This window comes from Pseudochaenichthys georgianus, chromosome 19 (genome assembly GCF_902827115.2).
Source record: "Pseudochaenichthys georgianus chromosome 19, fPseGeo1.2, whole genome shotgun sequence".
Taxonomy (NCBI): domain Eukaryota; kingdom Metazoa; phylum Chordata; class Actinopteri; order Perciformes; family Channichthyidae; genus Pseudochaenichthys; species Pseudochaenichthys georgianus.
Window position 1 is genome coordinate 21,788,659 of NC_047521.1, and position 23,002 is coordinate 21,811,660.

At 42.5% G+C, this 23,002-nt stretch overlaps 1 protein-coding gene across 7 annotated transcripts in view; it reads left to right on the plus strand.

Annotated features, from left to right (window-relative positions):
* The window catches only part of LOC117464792 (protein outspread), a 51,096-nt gene that overhangs the window by 1,467 nt on the left and 26,627 nt on the right, over positions 1-23,002 (plus strand). For all 7 annotated transcript variants that reach the window (XM_034107474.1, XM_034107477.1, XM_034107479.1 and 4 more), the window contains exons 2-3: positions 1,741-1,818; positions 3,974-4,039. In XM_034107474.1, coding sequence (XP_033963365.1) covers positions 1,741-1,818; positions 3,974-4,039 — 144 coding nt within the window. The remainder of the gene's footprint in view (positions 1-1,740; positions 1,819-3,973; positions 4,040-23,002) is intronic.

Sequence of the window (23,002 nt, forward strand, 5' to 3'; positions counted from 1 at the left end):
TCCCTCATGACCAATGGTTCCTCTGTTGTGATGGAATTACTCTCGGGGGTTATTTCTGACCCACTGTCTATCAACTGTATCCTTTGGTGACCGCACCCAGTGAAAGGTTATCATCAACGGTCAGACACTGAAACCCCAGGATGTTTTAGCCAAGTTATTCATCGTTTGTGTTCAGTGTCGATAAGATACTGAAGGCGTGGGCATTTTTCCTTTTCTCTCTTGGGAGGACTTTCCATTGGGGTTGCCGTCAGGTCATGTGAGGGGAGATGGGACACTTGGTCTCAGAGTTTCTACTTTGAAGAAGCTAGTGTCCCAGTATTTGTGTGAATCCCTTTGAACACTTACTGTTCTTTCTCCTTGTCCCATATCTAAGTCTATTCGATGAGCTGCGATTCTTAGGGGTGCAAAGAAATATTGAGTTTTGTGATATATATATACTATATCAATCCCATATTTCTAATAATTGGTCCAAATGCAAATAAGTGAGAAGACAGTGGCCTATTTTGTGGTGTGTTCAAACCCCCATCTGCTAAATGCCAGTGATAGAGGAAGTCCATCCATTTGACTCTTCCACTCTGAGAAACGAAGAGGCGTAAATGGTTGTGTGTTATATATATAAGGACACTTTTTCTAAAATTAGAGTTAAAAAATGCAATACATTCTCTTGCCTACAGTAACACATTGCATCGTTATCCCTGTATTGTGATCTCACCTGGTTTTTAAAACATACACAGCCCTAGCAACTCCTATGCGTCACCTCTATGGTTGTCTTCCACAAGTTGGATGTTGTTTCTCTTTCAAGTCTGCACACACTCTTGACTCACCAAGGTTACAGGTTGAGACTCCCGATTGAAATTTCCTATTAAGTCGTTTTGTTTACAAAGTCATTGAGCTGAGAAATGTGCTGTGCCTCCTACAATCAAAGCGAAAGAGGATTTAATGGTGGATTATACTTGGCTTTACATGCATGGAGTTATGACTGTAATCAAAACCACTGATAGAACGACATGAGGTGCCAGGCGGCTGTAAATGTCAGAGCTTTTCCAAATTGATTTGTAGACTGTTGTTCCACAGACTTGGGCGTGCAGTTGGATTACGTACGGTACTTAATTTGTTAAGCTCTTTAGGTGTAGGTGAGATTTGTGCATACACATATTTAGTGGATTGCCCCTGTAAACAAAACCCCTGCAGTGGTGTTGCAGGGATTTTGCTGGCTTTGCAAACAAATGCTGACTACTACAATGGCGAGTGTTCAAGAACGCACCAGAACAATTTGAGAAAGACGACCAGGCCAACTTGCATTTCTCAGTTTGAATTGCAAATCTGGAGCCACAAAAGCTCTGTTTCTCTCTCCTGTTTCTCCTCCACTGTTTCCCTTGCTAGCTTCTGCCTCTTCGCTGCCCCCTCCACCCACCGGTCCACCCACTTAGAGGATCAGAGGGGAAATCATGTGTGTTAGCCTTTCCTTTCTTTTTTTCCCTTCCCAGGGAAGCATGGCGCTCTGGAATAAAGCCAGCTGGAGAATGTAGCCTGCTTAAGAGAGCTAGTGACTAATACACACCTTCGTTGAACTAAAATCTCTGTGTGTGTGTAATCCTGTCTGATACTGGGCACAATATAAAGCCTCGACTATTATCCTCCAGTTTCAGCAACAAACTGTTCAAATGTGCACAATTAAACAGATAATCAATATGTGAAAGTGGCTATTTTGGTGTTGCTTTAATGTTTTTCTGTCATCAGGCAAAACCTATATATGGAGGATGGTTGCTGCTGGCTCCAGAGGGAACGAATTTTGACAATCCGTTACACAGATCTCGGGTAAGTGGTGCCTTTGCTGGACTTGAAATTGATTATGGTTAGAAGGGAAAACAATGTGTTTCATCAGCTCTTTTTGATCATAATAAACAGTTAAGATAAGATGGACTTTTATTAATCCCTCGTGGGGAAATTATTTCTCTGCATTTGACCCATCCTAGTGTTAGGAGCAGTGTGCTGCCATTTTGAACGGCGCCCGGGGAGCAATGTGGGGAACGGTGCCTTGCTCAGGGACACCTCGGTAGCACTTGGTCTTGCCGGGACTTGAACTGGTGACCTTCCAGTTCCCAAGCCAAGTCCCTATCGACTTCACCACCACCGCCCAGTTGGTGCTTCAGGAAAACAAAAGAGTATTCTTCAAAAGAAAAACAACCTTATTTGACCCAATGTCTATAGCTTTTGCTCAGTTCAGTACTTAGGATTTTGTGTTGTACATCTTTTAGTACAAAATGCCTGATATTCAGAATATTAAGGCTTCTCAAAAGGCCACACAAGGGGAACAAGGCAGTCTGCTCTCCAGCCCTTCTTTTAATTCTGTTATCCGTTTTGCTACTATTTTGACATCCAACAAACGGGAGGTCTGGTTATTGTGGCTCCTGTAGCTGTCTCAGCGGCTTCCTGTGGGAGGCTCGTCCCCCCTATCAGAAGAATCCACACTATTCAGCAATAATGAGCCTTACATTGACTTTATTTCATGAATCCTTGGCCCCCCCAAACATCATGTAATGGGAGACGTGCTCTGTTGCAGCGCTTCCTTTATCAGCTCCCAGATTATACTGTGGTGGTGCATCCCAAAGAGGAGTAGTGGGAATGTGGGGGAGGAGAAGGAAGGAGAGGTCCCAGTTCTCACAGCCACACTGATGGCTTCCATATGGGGTTTTAGGAAAAGCACCTCTGGACCCTTCCACTCAACTACTGTCAACAGGCTGCCGCTGCTCTGACACACCACTGATGTGTTCTGCCTATTCTTACAATCAGCTTTCCCCCGCTGTGTATAATTGGTGACCTGTTGTGCTGAGGTGAGCAGGCTGGGCCATGTTTTGACTAACCAACAAACAAATAACAGGAAAAAGAGCTGACGTGTTGGCTGAGTCATGTTTTAGGAGCACAGTTGTGGGCCTGGTTGTAAATGTCTATCAAAAACACAGTGCGACACATATCTATCACTGGACATGGCAGCAGTGAGCCTTTTAACATCCCTCGTGGCGCCTATCAGCCGCCCTGTTGAGACCTTCAGATGCCTTTTAGGTTACTAAACACTTCTTAATATTTCATGGATTAGCCTCCGTTGGAATCCGATCCAGGGATATTTAATACTGAGACAAAGCGGAGAGTTAGGATAAGTGGGGAGCAGTGGAGAGATCATCAAGCCAAAGAAGGAGAGGAGATCAATAACATCTTAGCATTGGCACGAATATCAGCAGAATTGTATCCAAGAAATAAAATGACTCCTTATTTGGTCAATTTGAGTATGTGGTTTACACAATACAACAGGCTTCACCTCAGGAAGATTGGTTCCATTAAATGTGTGTTGGGCAAACACTGATACTGATACTGGTCGGATAATAGTTCAATGTTGTTTGCATTAACCCTGTAAGACAGATTCAATCCGCCGAGACATTACAGTAAAACTACACGGGGCTTTTACTTGCTGTATTCTGTCTATTGTCTTTTATTTCCTCAGACATTTTAAAAGAGAAATGCATCTTGAGTTCCAGAAAGCCTGAAAAGCATGTGATGTGGTAAAAGCTGAATGTGTGCCAAGAACTTGGATGCCACTGCATAGCAACTGTTTCCCAAAGGCTCGCCCGTACTTATGTATTTACGGTTTGTGTGTGCACCAGTATAGCGGCCAAGTCTTTATACCCTGAGGAGTACAGTATATAACATTAGCAAGAACTTCATTGGAACATTTACAGATTAATTTACTAATCCAATTAATAACACCTGGCTTTATAAATATCTGTCCATTCTTGTAACACTGTTTGTCAAACTTTCCTGGCTATAATGATCTGATGTATAATAAGTAACAGCTTTAAAACACAGTGCTAAATGTTTGCACATTTCCACAGTGCTTTGTTATTTATGTAATTGGATGTGGATTGCTGTTATGATATCTGGGATGTAATTCTAGCATTTATTTTTTTGTGTAATGCAGAAATGGCAGAGGAGGTTCTTCATCCTTTACGAGCATGGCTTACTGCGCTACGCTCTGGACGAAATGGTAAGTGAACCCTGACAGCTCCTGAGTTTGGTTTGCTTTGGAAACAAATTTCATTTTAAAATGAAATGTCTGGCCTGCTTTTACATACTAGCTGTTGGCTTGGTCTAGTAAGTGATGGCTATGATGGTTTGAGTGGTCAAATCATCATCAATTCCCGTGCATCTACACAGCCTTAAATGGCACATTGGCACAACTACAGTTTTTACCAATTAAACTTATAATTATTCCCAATGTCATAATGTCTGTTCATGAACAGAGTTTGCTCTAAGTGAAAGCGTTTTTCATCGTACTTTTCGGACTATAAGCCGCGACTTTTTCCCCCATTTTTTTTGTACAGCTAACGACCACTAGGGAACCTCCTAAATCTATGGATTTTACAGGTAAAATTAACCACCTTTAACACTATGGGCTCTAGGACCGGTCCGCGCCCGCCACCTTTAAGCGGCGGGCTCCAGCAGGAAAAGCTGGAGGCCGGAAAAGAGTGAGACAGGTAGCGCGCCAAAGTAAAAGTGGAACCGAGAGACAGAACGAGAGCGAGACAGACGGACAATTTAGCTGCTGCGGCTTATATGCAGGTGCGCTTTATAGTCCGAAAAGTACGGTACTTTAAACACTGGAATTGTTTGATAGTTATGGTTAAAGTGTAGTTATTTTGTCACTAAGCATTTGGGTTTTTTTCTGAGGAATACCTGGGGCATGTGATGGTCTCACCAGGCGACGGCCACACCGTTAACACCAGCGCTTTCTCTCATACAAAAGAGAATTTTGTGAATGTGTTAAACTAGCACAGCGGTGTCAAAAGGAATGAAGTGACACCATATGGTGTTGATAATAAAAGTCATGTGCTGACCTTTTTGTGTTTGTGTTTGGCATTGTGTAAAAGCCCCGTGCTTACTTCCTGTTCTTAAAGAAAAACTGGAAAATCCACTTGATGTCAGGAACACGGATGTCTTTAGTGAACATTAATGCAGTCTGCTCTATATCAATAGTTATATATGTAAACTAACTGACTGTTCTTGTGGGTTTAAACACTAGGCTATATAGTTTGTCGGTTCTATATGTACTGCAGCATATAGGCACGCTGGATATTGATTGACCCTCTCCATGTTTTGTTCTATATGTGGATGGTGCTTTATAATGAGCTGAAAGCAGGAGTAGTGGATGCAGCACTTGCTTTGTTGCTCGTGGCTCTTTCATACTGTACGTGGCATTCTCTGGCAGAGGAGAGAGATGCTGAGAGGGGTTATGTAATAAAAGCAGCAGGAGATAGGCTTCCGTGTAGATTGTGTTCATTACTCAACCTTCAGGGTCATTACACCCTCCTAAAGTAATCTGAATGGCAAGGTTAGTATTTGCACAGTGCATCCAATGGTGTGTTTTCTTATTTGAAGATATTGTTGAACGTAACAAGCTAAAATACTGTTCTGGCCTGAATGTCAGCTTCAACCCGAATGCACTGGGGAATAATGACGGCAGAAGAAGCATGGATGATGGGTTGTTTACTGAGGGGGACAAAGGACAGTGGCGGATGTCCTCCTTCCATTCATCTCGCTCCTTCCATGTCACTCTTCATCTTTTCATCCCCGCTCTGAATGCAGGATCAAAAGGAGACGGGGGTTGCAAGGGTCGAGAGCTGGAAATATCAAGTGACACTAAATATAGAAGCTCTCTTGTCAAACCAAACGCATTAGAATAATTGTTTAGTGTTGAATACAGCATGCACAAAGTTGGCTAATGGGCATACGTATCCGGCACACGTTTTCCACGGACAAAGAGGTCAACTGAATTGAATTGGTATGGTTAGTAACTGGGAGTGGCATTATGGGATTTTATTGAAGGACTTTAAACCTAATGACGTAAAATACTTTGGGGCAGAAACGTAATGTGAAGCTGTTATTATTAACACTGGAGCATTTTGAGTGTGTGACTCTTTTTATTTTATTTTATACGAACATTTGAAACACTTTTTTGAAGCATTGATGTGCAAGTGTCCATTCTGGATGATGGCTATTAGAAATGTGATACCCAGCTATGCAGTGTGCATGCGGCATACAGTTAACTTGTTAAATGCCATTTAATGCTTCAGATTGTTAAAACCAACATACGATACAATAACAGAGGCCAACTTTAAGATTGGTTTAAATGGTGTATTATGAATGACATTAGGTCAAATCTAAACACTGCCAGCTTTCACCAGTATAACATCGCTCCAGACCACATCAGAGCCTCCTTCTGAGAGCACTCGTTGGGGTTGGAGATGAGGAGGTGCCCCTCTGTTTTCCTCCCAGCCCAGTTTTATGACTCTTGTGTCTTGGCTGTAACCAAACCCAGATGCACTGCGGTCCCAACTTGCAGGATGTGGCACGGCTCTGGGGGAAAGGAATGGGTTAGCAGAGGCCTGGGAGAGATCATAGTTCCAACAGCCATCGATTGAGGGTTGCCCACCTAAGTGGAACACCCAACACGATGCACTGCTGCCATCATTTCACGCTATGACTTTGAAGAGCCGTTATGTGCAAGAGACAAGTGGTGGAGAACACGTAGCTTCAGTAAGAGCAAGATTGTGAGAAAATGTCTTCTGAGAGGAAGCATGGAGACGGTGAATAGCTGTAAACCTTGGCCTGCAATGAACATGTGCAGCCATGCAAGGCTAATGTTTTAGTACAGCTTTCATAGCTCATTCTTGGCATACAGTAGGCTTCCAAAGAAGGGAGTTAAAGTGTGTTGTGACCAAGATAATTCACTAACTTTGAATGAGAAATGATATAACTCTACTCCCAAAGTCTGCTGTCAAACAGGGTCGAGTATCTGCTGAATGTACAAGCTAGATTCTCCTAGAGAAAAGCCAACGCAGTTATTTAAAGGGAGCGTTGTCAAGGCAACAGGTTTTGTCCCTTTTGTCCAGCAACCATTGACCATGGCATGTGTGACATGGGTCTGGGTTATTCTCTGTTTTGTGGAGGGCTCTGGCTGTCTCTGCCCTGACTGTAGGGATACAGGACGGAACGCTCTGGAATGAGAGCACGAGTGTGTGGGCTGAGGTTTTCTCCAGGCTCAGACTTATGGTGAGCAAGCCTTTCTACAGTAGCGTCAGACACGGCATCGAAACCAATGTGCAAGGCTGGATCAGACGGCACCTGGGAATGACGGTGCTTGACTGCAGAGGCCGTGTCATGAGCAGGTGTTGCAGGGTTTGAGAAACCCTCAGACGAAGCACTGTTGAGAGAAATTGGACTCGTGTACTAATTTATAGGTAAGGAAAAGACAGACGTACAACCTGAACAGAGGCCACCTTAACACGACGGTGAGAATAAGCTGTTTAAGTGATGTAAGAAACACACGTACACACAAAAAATCCATTATCACGTCGTGGTGAGGGCAGCTATGTTGGTGTCAAGAACTATCCAGCTACACTTTAATGACATGAGTGCAAGTTAAAACGATCCAACACCCACACTCTAATAACGGCTTTGCTATGTGGTCAGAAATACACCACGCAACACCTAGCTCCCATTGACCTTGTGTTGACCTAATTGTAGCCTTTTCATACTGACACACACACGCCAGACGCACACACCACATCATATGATCTTGGCTGAAATATTTTTCTTTGCAATGTCTCAAGATCTGTTTATTTCGCAATGAAACTCTGTTATTCATTTCATTTCAAACCTTTATTTATACAGATAAAATCCCATTGAGATCATTGATCTCTTTTCCAAGGGAGACCTGCTCAAGTAGTTCCACATGAAACATAAAAGCATAAACAGAACAACAAAAGGACATCATACAGCATCATTTACAAAATTATCCACATAAACAGGTACCAATAGCTTCCGATTGAGTAGCATCCAACCGAGCTTTAAAAACATTTAGTGGCACCAGATTGTTCAGTTTCCATTTAATTTGCAGACTATTCCAAGACAGAGGAGCTGCGCATCTAAAAGCTGTCTTCTCTAAGACAGTCCTAGCAGTTGGCACATTTAATAAAATCACAGCATTCGATCTCAGGCAGTAGCCACTTACAATTCTCCGTGAGATCAGGGAGCAGATATAAGATGGAAGTTTCCCTAGCATGGCTTTGTATATAAAAATGTACCAGTGACTGAGCCTCCGTACAGTTAGTGAAAGCAAACCAGCCCTTGCATACAGGGTACAGTGATGGGTTAATGCTTTACAGTTTGTCACAAATCTCAGTGCACTGTGATACGGAGCATCTAACTTGCTCAGGTAATGGGCAGGTGCATTCATATAGACCAGATCCCCATAGTCCAGCACAGGTAAAAAGGTCACAGTGACTAGCCTTTTCCTGGCCTCAAGCGAGAAACAAGACTTGTTCCTGTAGAAGAACCCTAGCCTAACCCTCAGTTTTTTTAGCAGGTTATTGACATGAAGTTTAAAAGTGAGACAATCATCAAGCCAGATACCAAGGTATTTGTAACAGGCAACAACTTCAAGTTTTATTCCTTGCGTAGTTACAATATCTAAAACAGGCTCTGGTGTCTTATTTGCTTTTGAAAATAGCATTACCTTGGTTTTATCCACATTTTAAAAGAAGCTTTAATTCAGAGAGCTGAGTCTGAATAATGTTAAAAACAGCCTGTAATTTAACAACAGCCTCCTTAATGGTGGGACCTGCACAATACATCACAGTATCATCCGCATTAAAAATATAAAGTAGCTTCATCCACATTATCACCTACGCTGTTAATATATATGGAGAATAAAAGTGGTCCTAAAACAGAACCTTGTGGTACACCATTAGAAATGTGTAACCACTCAGAAGACAGTCCATCAAAATGAACACATTGGGACCTTTCAGAGAGGTAGTTCACAAACCACCCACTGCAAGGCTGGATATGCCAATACTGAGTAGCCTCTGCTTTAAGATGAGATGATCAACGGTGTCAAATGCTTTGGAAAGGTCAATAAACAGAGCTGCACAACTCTGCTTATTATCTAAAATACTAGTAATGTCATTTACCACTTTCATTGTCGCAGTGATGGTGCTGTGTTTCTTTCTGAAGCCTGACTGATGTTTAGACAGGATGTCATTTGTACATAAAAACTCCTTTACCTGTTCACTCACTAGGCGTTCGAGCACCTTAGCCAGAACTGACAATTTAGAGATTGGCCTATAGTTATTTAAAATAGTTGCCTCCCCTCCTTTCAGTAAAGGCAAGACATAAGCAGACTTCCATACTTTTGGAATTGTATTTGTGCTGAGGGAGAGGTTAAAAAGAGAAGTAAGAGGTGGAGCAATAAAGTCTGCAGCTATCTTTAAAAAGAAAGGTTCTAAGTTGTCCGGGCCAGCCGGTTTCCTAGGATCTAGCTTAGATAAGGCTTCGATAAGGCTTCATGAACAACATCAACAGTAAAAGGGGTAAAACTGAAAGGGTTTTCCAGACCACGTTGTTCAGAGTCACAGACTGTGGTGTTTACAGAAGCAGAGTTAGTGACAGAATCAAATAGAGAACCACAGGACACAAAATGCTCATTAAAGCAATTTAGCATAGTGGCCCTGTCCGATATAGAGCCAGATGCTGTGGTAAGGCACGGAGGTAGCTCATTACGGATCTCACCGGTTGATATCGATTTTATTGCTTTCCAAAATTTCCTAACTTTTGGTAACTGACAAATAGTACTTCGACTTTGCGCTTTTGACATTTGAAGTGAAGCTATTCCTTAGCTGCCTAAAACGCAGCCACTCTACCTCTGAGCCTGATTTCCTAGCCTTTGCCCAGGCCTTGTTTCTCTCATGAAGGAGACTAGACAGCTCATCAGAAAACCAAGGATTGTCTCGTCCCTTTACTCTAAATGTACGCAGGGGTGCATGTCTATCAATGATCTCCATAAAACCAAGATAAAAATAAGACTGAAAAATAAAACTGTATTGTTGACAGTGCATTGTGTTCCATATTTCCTCATTATTATGAGGCCATAGGAAAGAAAGTGCATTTTGTTGTTCACATTCTTGTCGATTAATGCATTTTAGTCCAGATAGTAGCAGCAGAGTATACCTGCAAATAAAATGAGGCTACCTATTGAGTTGCACTGCACAAAAGACCCATTCAGAGAACCCTGAATTGCACTTTGCCTTTAGACTGCATGGAGTGCAGTTGACTGCCTGCACCACAGCCATATTCCTTGTAAAAAGGAGAACATGATGTTCTCATGACGTCTTAGCTGTCAAGTCATTTTCATTTAATCTTAGCTCAATTAATTTCCTGTGTTTACTGGAATTGAAATAGTGGACCCAGTAGCACTGTCCAAGAACTGCGAGTTTTGAGAAACTTTCAACACATTTGTGCATTCTTTTAACTTGAGGCACACCATTCTGCTGCCTCTCCCCTGAATCTTCCAGACATGAGCATATACAACCCAATGAGCAATGTTGGCATGGCAGGCTCGTAAGACAGTTTTCATGCTGAAACATGCATACACTCTCTGCCTTCTCAGTGAACAAATGAAATTCAGGACTATTTGTAACTGATTTTGAGTAGCTTTCCTCTCGAGTTGGTTTGAAAATGAGGGGAGCTTTCTAGGGAATGGATGAGTGGGCAGGGCCTCTTTGCTGTGTTGTTGCCTCCAGGCTCTCGATGCAGGGAATAAGTGGAGGCTGACCACCCCACCCCATCAAATTAGGGATACTTATAGGGGAGCTTCAAGTCTTGTACTCGCAGCAAGCCATGGGAAACGGAGTGGAGAGGGAAGTATACACTGCTTGGAGTACACACACTTGTGTTACAGTTCATTAAGGAAAGATCAGTTCAAGAGCGAAAGAAGCAGCTGATGTAGAGGGTACATAACAAATGAGAAGTCAGTCAAAGCTTGTGACTGTGTAAATCCTCCATATTGGATTATTGTGCGTTGTTGACGAAGTGTGGGTCCAGGGTAAGGCGTATGTTGGTTTTGCAGAGATATGGTGCGTGAGAGTCTTCTTTAACCCCTGCCCTTCCTTCCCCGTGGTTCTAGTAGGAACTGATCTGCTGGAATGTAAACAGCCATGGATTACAGTGGGGTCACTGTTCCCATTGCACAAAGCCACACAACCTTGGGAACAGCCATTCATACAGCTTGTAATCATCAGGGTCTACAACACTGTAACTGCCACTCAACCCAACGTCCCAAAGCTGCAGTCCAGTTAATTATATTTATAAAAGAACATTCCCATGTTTTTGTTTTCATGTACAGAAATGGGGAATTTGTGTGGATTCTTGTTGCCGTTTTATCCCAGGAAATCCCAAGCTGCTGGTGGGGAGGCTGACCGCAAAGAGTCTGCAACACGCAAGCCATTATCCTCTCCCGTGTTGAGCAGACACTGTGCAGGTAGCACATCCGACTAGTAGGAGTCGAAAGTGCATTGACAATTGCGGGAAACCTCACCAGCTTTCCCGCCCACAAACGCTGTTGTTTTGAAACAAAAGTCTTGTAAATGTTATGGTTGAGCAAACCAAACCACGTCTAATTGACTGATTGTAATTCCCTATCTTCATTATTATTATTAGAACTCAAAAAGTAAACTGGGGGAGGTTGCAAGACTGGGACTACCGGGTTTCAGTCTAAACCAACTCCAGTCCTCGAAGCTATTTGTCCGTCACAAGCACTGCTGTGCATAGGGAATAAAATACAAATAAAATCCCCAATTTTGATGATTCTTGACAGTTCTCTGAGCTGATACACAAGGCCACCTCATGCGGAAAAGATCCTGTGTGAACAGATCATTTAATGGAAACCAAAATACTGTACCACACCCACTGCTTTCCTGTTTAAAATAGATACTTTTATGTGGAAGTGTCATCCTCGTAAGTGCCATCAGAGAACACAGCGGCTTATCATTTGAAGCCTTGCAACTTAAGACAGGACTATATTTAGCTTGTTTCCCTACATGTCTCTGCAACTTGGCTAGGTTTTGTCTCCCCAAACAAAGCAACATGTATTTCAGCCTCAGTCTTCCTGTCAGATCCAAGCCTCGTAGTCCACTTTACTCTCACTTTGATCTCATGACAGTTGATCAACTTGACAAGGCAAACAACAAGCTACAAGAGAGCTACCTAAAGCATGTGGTCGTCTATGAAAGGACTGATTGTCCCTGCTTAAGCACAGATTTGAATTCATCAGCTCACATTGATTGCTTATCAAAGGCAATATATCTCCCCTTCCCAACTAAGTGCTATGCTTTCTGAAGAGACATGGGTCAACCAAAACCAGGAGATTCTGGTTAAGACGAATACAAAAAAAAAGGGTCTGGCAGACATTGGGCTAAGTTGTATTTTCACTTGATCAATGACCTTTCTGGCCCTCGGTTGGCCTTTCGGTTTGACTTTCGGTTTGACTTTCCAGTGTTGTCTTATCTGTGCTCTTTAGTCTTTGCCTCGGCTTTAGTCACTACATCATTCCGGATGCGGCAAAGATAACAATCTTAACTCCAATGTTTCACTCTTTGAACTACTTAAGTCAGACGTACAGTAACCCTGTCTGGCTCAGGACCAAATCTACTCTATAAACATTAAACTCCTGTGTTTTGCCTGGATGTCAAATGCTGTTCTGCTGTATATGGCAACACTTTAGTCACTTTTACGCCCCGTCCGCACAGCGGCGTGCGTTGAAGCTGAAACTCGACCAACAACCAATCACATGAATCTCCCGCCCCGGACACACAAGCATGCGGTTTGATTGGCCAGAGCTTGTACTGGCATATGATTCGATTGGCTGACGCTTCCGCCGAAGCTTCAAAAGTTGAACATTGCTCAACTTTTGCGGCGAGCAATGCTTTTGAAGCTACGCTTTGCTCCCACAATGCAGTTCGGCCAAACGTGACGTCACCCCATTCAAAGTGAATGGGCAGAAGCGTTGAAGCTGGGCCGTTATTGTCTATTTCTTTCAAAGTGACTTATTGTTAACAGTGTATAGACACACACAAAGCATTACCCAAACAACCTGCTTGGAGGCCAAACTTAATTGTGTTATTTCTCAAGGATTAAATGTGAAAGACAGGGAGACATTTTCAAGCGTTCCAACTGACCTCCCCCTTACCCATCCTACATGTTGCCTTTGTGTATGTGTGCTTTAGCCAAAAAGCCCTAATGAGGCTATAAATAGTGGCTTTGAATGACTGTTCAATGGAAATTATAGTTCAACAGCATTGTTCTCTAGCTTGCTCCCTCAAACACACAGAAACAGGGGCTAAGCTGTACCTCTTTGATTGAATGAGCAAGAAGTGCTCCTATTGAAACGGGGCTGAATTCATGTATTGACCTGGAAACACAGACAAATTGGTGCAAGTCACACCACATCGTTAAGTCTGCCTTTATCTTCTCTTACCAACACATTTAAACTTGTGCACAACAACGGACCACATTTTGGTGCTTTATGTTTAACTCTTTACTTAAGATTTAATTATAAAGTTCTACCTAAATGTTAGACTTCAACTCACGGAGACTGTGGAGACGGTCCTCGTGTTCAACCCTGTGGTCTAATATTATATTGCTGTTCACCGTTGCATGAGCCTGTGGACAGGATCATTTAACACAGGGCACTGGGTCTATCAGCACCTCTAGAAAAATAGTGCTGCTCCTTGCAAATAGTTTCTCATAAGGTATCCATTTTCTGTTTTTGTGGGACTCCAGTTGATGGCGAACTCTATTTAAAAATGTTCTTGGAGAATCTGATTGCCTTGTTTATCTGAGCCAATTATTTGATGGCGGTCCAATGTTGCACCATGGTGAGAATTGCTTAAAATACTCTTTTATTAAGGATGTCTTTCAATCAATCAATCAATCAATCAATCAATCAATCAATCAATGTTTATTTATATAGCCCAATATCACAAATGTTACATTTGTCTCAGTGGTCTTCACAGTGTGTACAGAATATCAGTATGACAATACGACACCCTCTGTCCTTAGACCCTCACATCGTACAAGGAAAAACTTCCAAAGAAAACCCAGTTTAAAGGGAAAAATGGGAGAAACCTCAGGGAGAGCAACAGAGGAGGGATCCCTCTCCCAGGACGGACAGACGTGCAATAGATGCCGTGTGTAAATTGAAAAGATAATACATTTCAACCATCCTTTCCTTTGTACCCTCCTTCATTTTCGTATTCTTTTTAATGATTTCCAGCCCTTCATTATCCAGAGAAAGGCTGGTTCCAGGAGGCTTTGGCTAAATTGGTGTCCACTCTCACTTCCATGGCCCCACTTTAACTTTCCCATTACTCATTTCAATTCACTTTCCCTTCGCTTTACCTCCTCACTTTCTCCTATTCTGCCACTCTCTCGCATCTCTGTCTTTCATTCCAGCTCTCCGTGGCCAATAAATCATTTGTGTTGTAGAGAGCAGCCAGTAGTATTGTGTAACTTCTCTCCCTCCAAGCCCTCCCTGGTCTATAAAACCAAACATGGCCGGACTGACTGCTCGCTCAGTTTGTTCTCAACACTAGACCAGGACCCTGACAAAGGGTTTCATTTTCAAACTCAATTTCATCGCGGGCCACATTCGCATAAAGGTTGCACTCAAAGGGCCGGTTGTAAAATATAAAAATATATATAATATATATATATATAAAATAATGTATTATATTACATTATTGCCTCTGAATTGGATTATTATCGGATAGGATAATAACTTGGCAATTAACTACGCCTGAAAGCAGAAGTCCAGGGCAAATAATTGCAAGTCTCTTCAGTGCGCATGTCACAAAACGAGATGCATTGTGGGCCATGTAGTTTATGGGCTACCTGCTTCTGTAAAGTGGCACGTAACCGTATAATAAACGTATTATATTCTTTGCAAGCTCTTGCAGGGCCACATAAAATGTAGTCGCAGGCCGGATTTGGCCCCCGGGCCTTGAGTTTGAGGCCCCTGATTGAAAGCATCAGGGCAAGAGGTTAGCCAGCTCTGAGACGAGCACTAATAACACAGTGGGGTAGGTGTCTGCATGTGCGTCAGTAGGGGTGTAGAGACAATGGGACTTATCAAAGTAAAAATACTGCTGTTGTGAATGACCAGACACACGTTACTGAAGCCCACAAGGTTATTGTGGTCAAATTTGCAAAATAAATTCAAATTCAACTTCGCAATTTATATTTACAAGCAAAAACATGTGTGATTTTAAACTTGTAGGGACGTTTTTAGGTTGTGGGACTGATGTCAGAGATGATATGTGCATCCCTGCAGCATTAAGTCATAGTTGGACAAAGTGAAGGTGTAACCTAGAAAGACACTCTGGGCTGCAGGAGTGAGTCCTAAAACGTGGAAGTGAGTTAACATTTTAGCACTTTCATGCAATTTACACCTCAAAAGTCCTAAAAATAGTGTTTGTTTTTTAAGTTTGTCTCGCTGAACCATATGTAAAAGTATCCTTCACATTTGTTTCCCACCTTTGTTCTGCTTTTATCCTCAATCAAATAAAAAAATCCCATTTGACGTAACCAGCATGCTAACGTGTATGCTCAAATAGAGCCTCATTAGACTGTTGCCGTACGACAGCCTGCAGAAGCCACAGCTGCAGTTGACTGTCTTTCCGATCTGCAACAGGTGCAGGTGTATTGGATGACCTTTCACCTCAGCTTGGTGACCTGCCAATCCAACCACCTGTTAAGGTTGGGCCTTTGCTGCCAAGCTATTTATAGCAAGAAAGAAAGTGGGGTCTTGGAGATAGGCCGGGTGATGTTTCTTGTGAATACAATAAACACGGATGTAACATATATGTCATGGTAGACAAATGTTGATAGAGATATTTGATATCCTGCCAAAATAACTCGCAGGAGAACATTCCCGGGCCTTGTTTCATTGGTAGGTCTTGCTTGTGAAATCCACACAACCTGCATCACAGAATGTTGGCTTGTTGTTAATTGTTGTTGGGTGAGCCTCTCTCTCTTTAATAAAGCACTCCAGCTTCCTCGGGACTGGACAGAAATTACCATTTCAAGCAGCCCTGGCGTGCCTCCAGACTCTGCACTTAATCAGCTTAGTGATCTCTCCTCTGTGCTTTCCCAAGGCTTTAAAGAGAGGACAACAACAACAACAACAACAACAACAACAACAACAGCCCCCCCTATGAAAAACTAAACAAAACTACAGGTCTTTGAAACTACTACCTTCTGAGTAAAGGAACAAATGCTGAAACATTGATATTCTATGCAATTTTAGAATAAAGCACTACCACAAAAAGACTTTTAAAGATCAATAGGAAAGACGGATACAAATTAAAAAGCAAGCTATTTGTCTATATTCAGTATATTATTGTGTATAGCTATTGGCTGATACTTTGATATATTGGAAAACCTTATTATCTATATCATCTAAAATAAAACTATTTTTTAGTCTTGTTTAATTATTGTTTGGTTAAACATTTTCTGGTTTAACTTTACATTTTTCAATAACTTACAGTATTATCTTTGGAAAAGTTTCCGCGTTATGATTTATACAAAAGGTTTGGCCTATTTTGTAAAGCTATCAAATGTCTTTGTAGAAAACATATTTATCCTCAGGAGCGGTGAGTGCTATAGCGTACATACTGTATTGACTGACATTTTGAACTTTAACGATTCTTTGAACATACCACACATCTAGGAATGTAATTTGCTGCAAGCCTTTTGTTACCTGATGAGTCTTCTCTTATCCTCTGAAGTCATCTGCTGTCAGTAATGTTTAGGTTAACTGTTAACCACCAGACGTGTGACTGTAGGAATCTGCTCTTCAGCTCTGTGGAAAAATGACTAGCTCCAAATCTGAGGTATAAGCTGAATACCCAAAGGAACATTTCTTTTCCAATCCCTCCCACATTTCCCCTTCCTTTCTGCCTGATGGGCTGATTTGCGTTGACTTAGCAAAGCTTTGGCAGATTTGCAGTCATAATCAAAGAGGTAGTTCAAGCCTGACTGCAGGTCTTATGTCATTTCTTCACACAATGTAGGCGGAGTAGCAGAAACGAGTTCTTTGTTAATTGAGTTAAAGGAGTAAATATAATTCTGTGCCTCTTTTATTTTGATAAGAACACTTTTCATTTTGACCCAGCATATAATTGGTGCCTCGTCATCCTGGCCTACTTTGCAAGGTGCTGTGTCAGAGCGCAGTGTGGGACGCTGCTGTTTTGGGGCACTCTGTGATCTTGCAGCAATTGTTTTCTGCTGTGGAAACAAAAAGCTGATCCTAGAGCTACAACTCTCGAGGATTTACTGCTCGAGAAGTCAGTGATTGAACAGGGGTTTGTTGTAGCGCACATTAAGACACTTGATGAAGAACAGTCCAATGTGCAGGTTATCTAGATGTCTTCATGATTGGCCTTGGAAGAGGAGCAGCTTCAATGAGCGGATATTGATGTGTATGGTAATGGAGGTGTTTTATTATGACCTAATCATGTTGTCAGTGTAACGTGCATTTGTGAATGTTGCGCCAAGGCAAAGGATTGAGATGAGTCACACTTCACTTCCTCCGTGGTTCACTACCCTGACTGGGATGTGTGTCTAAACCCTTTAGAGATGGCCAATAGCAACAACCAAGAAACTGTAATAACTGATTTAAGAAGTTGCAGCTTGAAACCATTTACCTTTGGATTGTCTATTTTGGTATAATTAAGCAACTATGATGTTAAAAATCACTTCTGCCTCAATTCATGCCTCTTAAAGGCGCTTCTGTGGATCCTGGGTATCCTTTTTTTTTTTTTTAAAGTTCTTGCCAAGACAAAATATTGGATATCATTTTACATTTAAAGTTAAATGGAGTACAGTATTTTGAAAAACCCTTTATCCTCCGACTTTAAACCTTTAGCTATCACTATGAAATAACTCTGTTTTGACAATTTAAAATACATCTTGCAAAAAGATTTAAGTTCATTTAATACAATTAGTAAACCCATTGCTCAGCCCTAGTTAATACTGAATATTGTGTCGTGTAACGTCTGCACCAACAAGCAAAGACATAACACAGTTGTCATTCATCACAGATGAGGGGGAAAGAAAACCACCATAAGAACAAGCACGTTCACACATTTAAACACAGTAATTGAATTAGCGACGGTCTCTATTATAAGTCATAAGTGTGCGGAGAGTTGGAAAGCGGAGAAAGGAAAATGTTTCCGGTCTGGAAAGCCACACACACTCTCAATAATTCTCCTTGGTCTGCGTCTGAGCTGCCAACGCAACGTGACACAACTCGATCCGAGCACCTGTTTCTCCAGCCGGCCGATCCACTCCGTCAGCACCCAGACATAAACGGACTGCTTCTCACACTGTCATTGTATACATCACACACACATATACGCGATACAGCTTTAATTACATGCTCTATGAAGTAGGATTACAAAATAATGTACCGCGCAGATACATTGTTGTATTTTTTCAGTGATTTCGTTATCTGGGCTCGCCAAATATCTCTAGCTTTCGTACAGTTGCATCAGATTGAACGATTCTACCCTTTATTGGAAAAGAACCTGCTGTACTATAGCAGAGCAAACCATCTTCATCCTCCAACTCTCCCTCCTCTTCCTCCTCCTCTGCATGTGTCAGCTGCTGGCCTCCTAACACTGCATTAAACCACCCACGTCCTCTCACCGGTCTCCGTAAGAGGAGCAGCGCTGCTTCCACCCACTCTCCTCTCTGCAATATCTGGTACAAAATGTGTGAGATGCGTGGTGTTGGGATATTTTTCTTTTCAAATATCTCGTCTTTAACCTGCTTTTGCCGTTAGCCTTCACTGCGGTGCTGTGGCTTATAGCGGATGCCCTTTCCGTAGCATTCATCTGAACGTCTCGAATGCATACCAGTGGAGTGAGGTGTATCTGAAAATGCCTGAAGTACAGTACTTGGCCCGGCAACAGGGATGTCTGATACCCACCATATGGTTTAGTCTGATTTCTTTATGTTGCAAAGTACAGACAGGGGGTAGGGTTGGCATTATAACGGAGGCTAAGGTAAATACCACGTGTGATTGTGCTGGCTTAACGTCTCAATATTGGGATCAAATTATAGGACTGCAAGGACTCTGGAGCAGTGATGATTGTAATCTTGTCCATGACCAATCTAGTTCCTGGTCTGATTGCAATGTATGATATAGTGGAAGGAAAAGAGAGACGGTGGTTTGGTTCTTCTCCATAGCAAGTCCAGAGGTGACTCCATCCGTCTGGCACCTGAGGATATTTCCCCCGCAGCTGGTTGTTGGCATGCTCATCGGTATCACAATTTGTGTTTACCTCTGTTGTCTTAAGTTGCTAAGGAAAGATGTATTGCATAATGGCTGTTATCGGTAATGAGCAGAGGATGTTGGACCCTGAAGAGACCTGATTCCAGGCCATGTTGGTGAGTCAGGTCGAGACGCTGCCAGTTCATCAGCTTTCCTTTGGGCTTCCATGTCTTCAATGATCAAAGTTAAAGAGCTTTGGATGCAGGGTGACACACTCGAGGATCCTGCTGGTACACGTTTAATACAGAGTAATGTAACTTAACGAGGGAAGTTTCAGCTTTTGAATTTGTCACCGCACATTTTGGCAGACAAACGGGCACCTAATACTAAAAAACAGATGTTGCTGATCGACTTACAGGTGTTCATAACAAACGTTGACATTGAGCAATCATTTAGGTGTGTTCGTACTGATAGAAAGTGAATGAATAATGGGGTGAATGTCTTTCTTTTGCAAGATGTTGCAATATCATTCCCTCACGATCCTCTTCACTGAGTCATTTTATCTGAACTCTGGATTTCCATGACCAGAAATGAGTCCGTCAAACCCAAAGATGTTGATGGCAGAGGAAGAGAATTTGCTTCTCAACCAAAATTGAGAGTCAACGATCTGCCGGCTGCCAAAAGAAGCAAATATTTCTCTCGCTGTGTCATGAGGGAGAATGGGATGTTTTGCTTAGCTGCAGAATCGCCAAGAGTGAAGGAAGCCAACGGCGCAAAGGCATGCTGATTACCATTTTCCAAACGGAGAGTTGGTTCCTAATGAACACTGTTGTAATGACACGCAGCATCTGGCCCAAGATCACAAGACCGATGAATACTAGATGGTAAGGAGAGGAGAAAAGGGCCTGAACCGAGCAGTTATATCCCCCAGTGGGGAAACTAGGAAAAGTGTCCCGTTTACTGGTATGGTATGGCGAAAGACATTTCATTGTTTTACTTTATGCCGTAGTAAATCCCAGCTGTGTTGTAGCTTTAAAATTGCTTTTATTTTTTATTTGTGTCACTCTAGTGTTGGCTTCGATTCTCAGAGCTGTAGGTTCTTATAGGAATCTTAATAGTTTATGAATTATGTGTTTCAATGAAGTCATGTTCATGCACTCAAACATTTCTATTTGATGTTTGCTATTAAATCCAACACAATTATTTACACATTTCAAATTTAAATTCTACAACCTTTCAATACACTTCTGCCTTAGTTAGAAACGCAATATTCAGGTCAATATGTTGTATGACGGCTTCCATTACACAAATGTCCTCTGCCTTTTAGTTAGTGTTTTCACAGATGTATATCCCATAAATATTGGTGCTGATCCAAGACGTCCACCTGCCTCTCCATCTGTCACACACTGACCTAGAGAAACCCATTCTCTTTCTGATGTGTCCCCGTCTCCCCTTGAGACTCCGCTCCATGTCTCCCATCCAGACAGTATTCATATTATTGTCTGAACAACCTGAGAGACTAGAATAAGTTTATGCTCGTTTCATAATTTCCATGCTCCGATCTACAAAAGGACACTTGTTTGGGCCCCTTGTCTCTCGGTCATTTCCTTGTTGAGGGTTAAGGGGAGGAGTGGCTCTGTGGACTGTGGCGGCTGACAATCCCACATTGTGTGAACTGCTGCTGCTTCACAAAGGGCCCATTGTGGAGAGCGGTGTCCCGGGAAGAGGGGACCGGGTCCAGGCTAGGTGACAGAGAGGTGTGGGTTTGGGTCTGGGTCTGGGTCTGGGGGCCAGGTCCAAGTTAGAGGTGTCTATGGTGCTTGTCCCCGGAAAGTGCTGAGGCAGGGAGTGTGCACACGTGTGCTGCTTCTGTACATTTACTGTACTCCCACACGTCCACCGACTTTGTGTAAGCACTCCAAACTCCCTCAGAGGTGAAGCCCTTTTCTGAAAATAGGTTTTTCGATCAGAGCTGTTGTCAGTCTCAGATTTAACATCTGCAGAGAATCCGATGTGATTATAAAACTGTGTGGGGGGGGGGGTTAAGCTGCTTGTACAACTGTTCCCAGAATTTGAAATATTTTGCTGTTTATCCTCCTCTGACTCGAGCGCTAGGACATGTGTGGAGATTTGTTTACTCGGACAGATGGCCTTGCGGTCCAAAGTCAGAGTCCACAAAACCCTTTTTTCCCCCTGCTGCACTGCTGTTCCTCTTGACCACCAGTTTGAGACTTAATCTCCCTTTTCCTCTCCCCCTCTGTCCCCAAAAGTCCTTCCTCTCTCCATGTCTGAGTGTGACAGGGTCTCAGGTTAAGCTGACACCCGTCTCTCTGGTCAGTCTGAAGCAGGCGTGGGCCCTCTTCCAGCTGTCCTGTCCCACGGTCTATTTGTCCGACTGTCTTTCTGTCTGTCAAGCCCGGCTGTTGCCCTGGCCTTTCACCTTAATGTCAAGAGCCCTTCATTTTTAAAGCATAAGAAGTTGAACCACATGATGTAGACTTACTGCCTCTGTGGCACATTTGTTTTACTCTAGAACACAAAGAATGTCAAGGTTATGTTGTTTCATGCTTCCTCCGATTTGACACTTAGTTTAACCCTATCACTGCTTTTGCTTAAAATGTGCTTTGCCAAACTTGTACTTTGCTTTGCCCTGCTGCAGTTTAGACCGTGGTAAAAGAGTAAAGTGACATTTAACAGTAACAAAGTCAACAAGGCCTCTCATCTGCCCTCAGGGTTGGATTACCACTAACTGTTAACTATTGACTCCTCTGTCCACATTAGAGCCTTCCAGTGCTGCCAGGCTATGGTTATGCTGCACACATGGTGTCCTCGTCTTAGATGTATCTGGTCACTGGTCATGAACGTGATAGCTTTTCATTTACTGTCCAGCTCTGTCCCCTAATATATTCTGATCTTGCAGCAGACTGTAATTTATCATCTGTGGCTACCTGGTGCTTAAAGCTTGGAACCACCGTGGTATTTTGGTGTCTATAATTCTGCCTGTATGTTTAGTGAAGTGAAGGTAGGGCCCTGAAGCTGTTCAAACAGCCACACATGCCCATTGTGCGTAGTTATGCACTACTCGCTTACTTCATTGAGCAAATATAAATCCCTTGGTCAACATAAGATTATCATGGCTTCCCCCGTTGCTAGTGTAAGTCATTTGGAGGTCAGACGAAGCAAACGTCAGTTTTCTGAAAAAGCAATATTTGTGTGCAAATACTTTCCTTCTGCAAATTGCTACTGTCTTTCAAAGAATTCATCTGCACAAGTATTTTACACTTGCCAATATTTGCAATAGATTATAAATAGATGATCTTATTCAAAGTTAAGCTAGCATGTCTCCATTCATTGTAAATTAGCCGTGCTTACAAACAAAGCCACCGTGTACTTATATAAACTTGCATGCGAAAACCTTTTTAAACAAAGTAGTATTGGTGTGGAAGTCCTGTGGTCATGTTATTTATGGCGGGCGAATGGTATCCATGTACATAGTCGGGGTTACACCTCACAGCTAAGCATCAGACAGATTCATCTCAACCTCTCGGTGAACCCATGAACCAGCACGGTTTTAAAAATGGAACAGACAGTCCTGTTCACAGGTCCTTTCAGGCTCTTTGAAGCGCCGCAATATACAACAGCTGTGAAGATCTGGGCATCACCAACACTGTAAGGTCAATGCGAAGTAAAACGGTCTATTTAATGTTCTAAATAATGTAAATTAGTCTGATTTAAAGCTTTGTATGCTGCTTGTTCTAAAAACAACCATTCTTTAAAAGCTACTACAAGTGCATGACTGTTATGCACTTATCCCAGATTGTGTAGTGACTATTACACAAC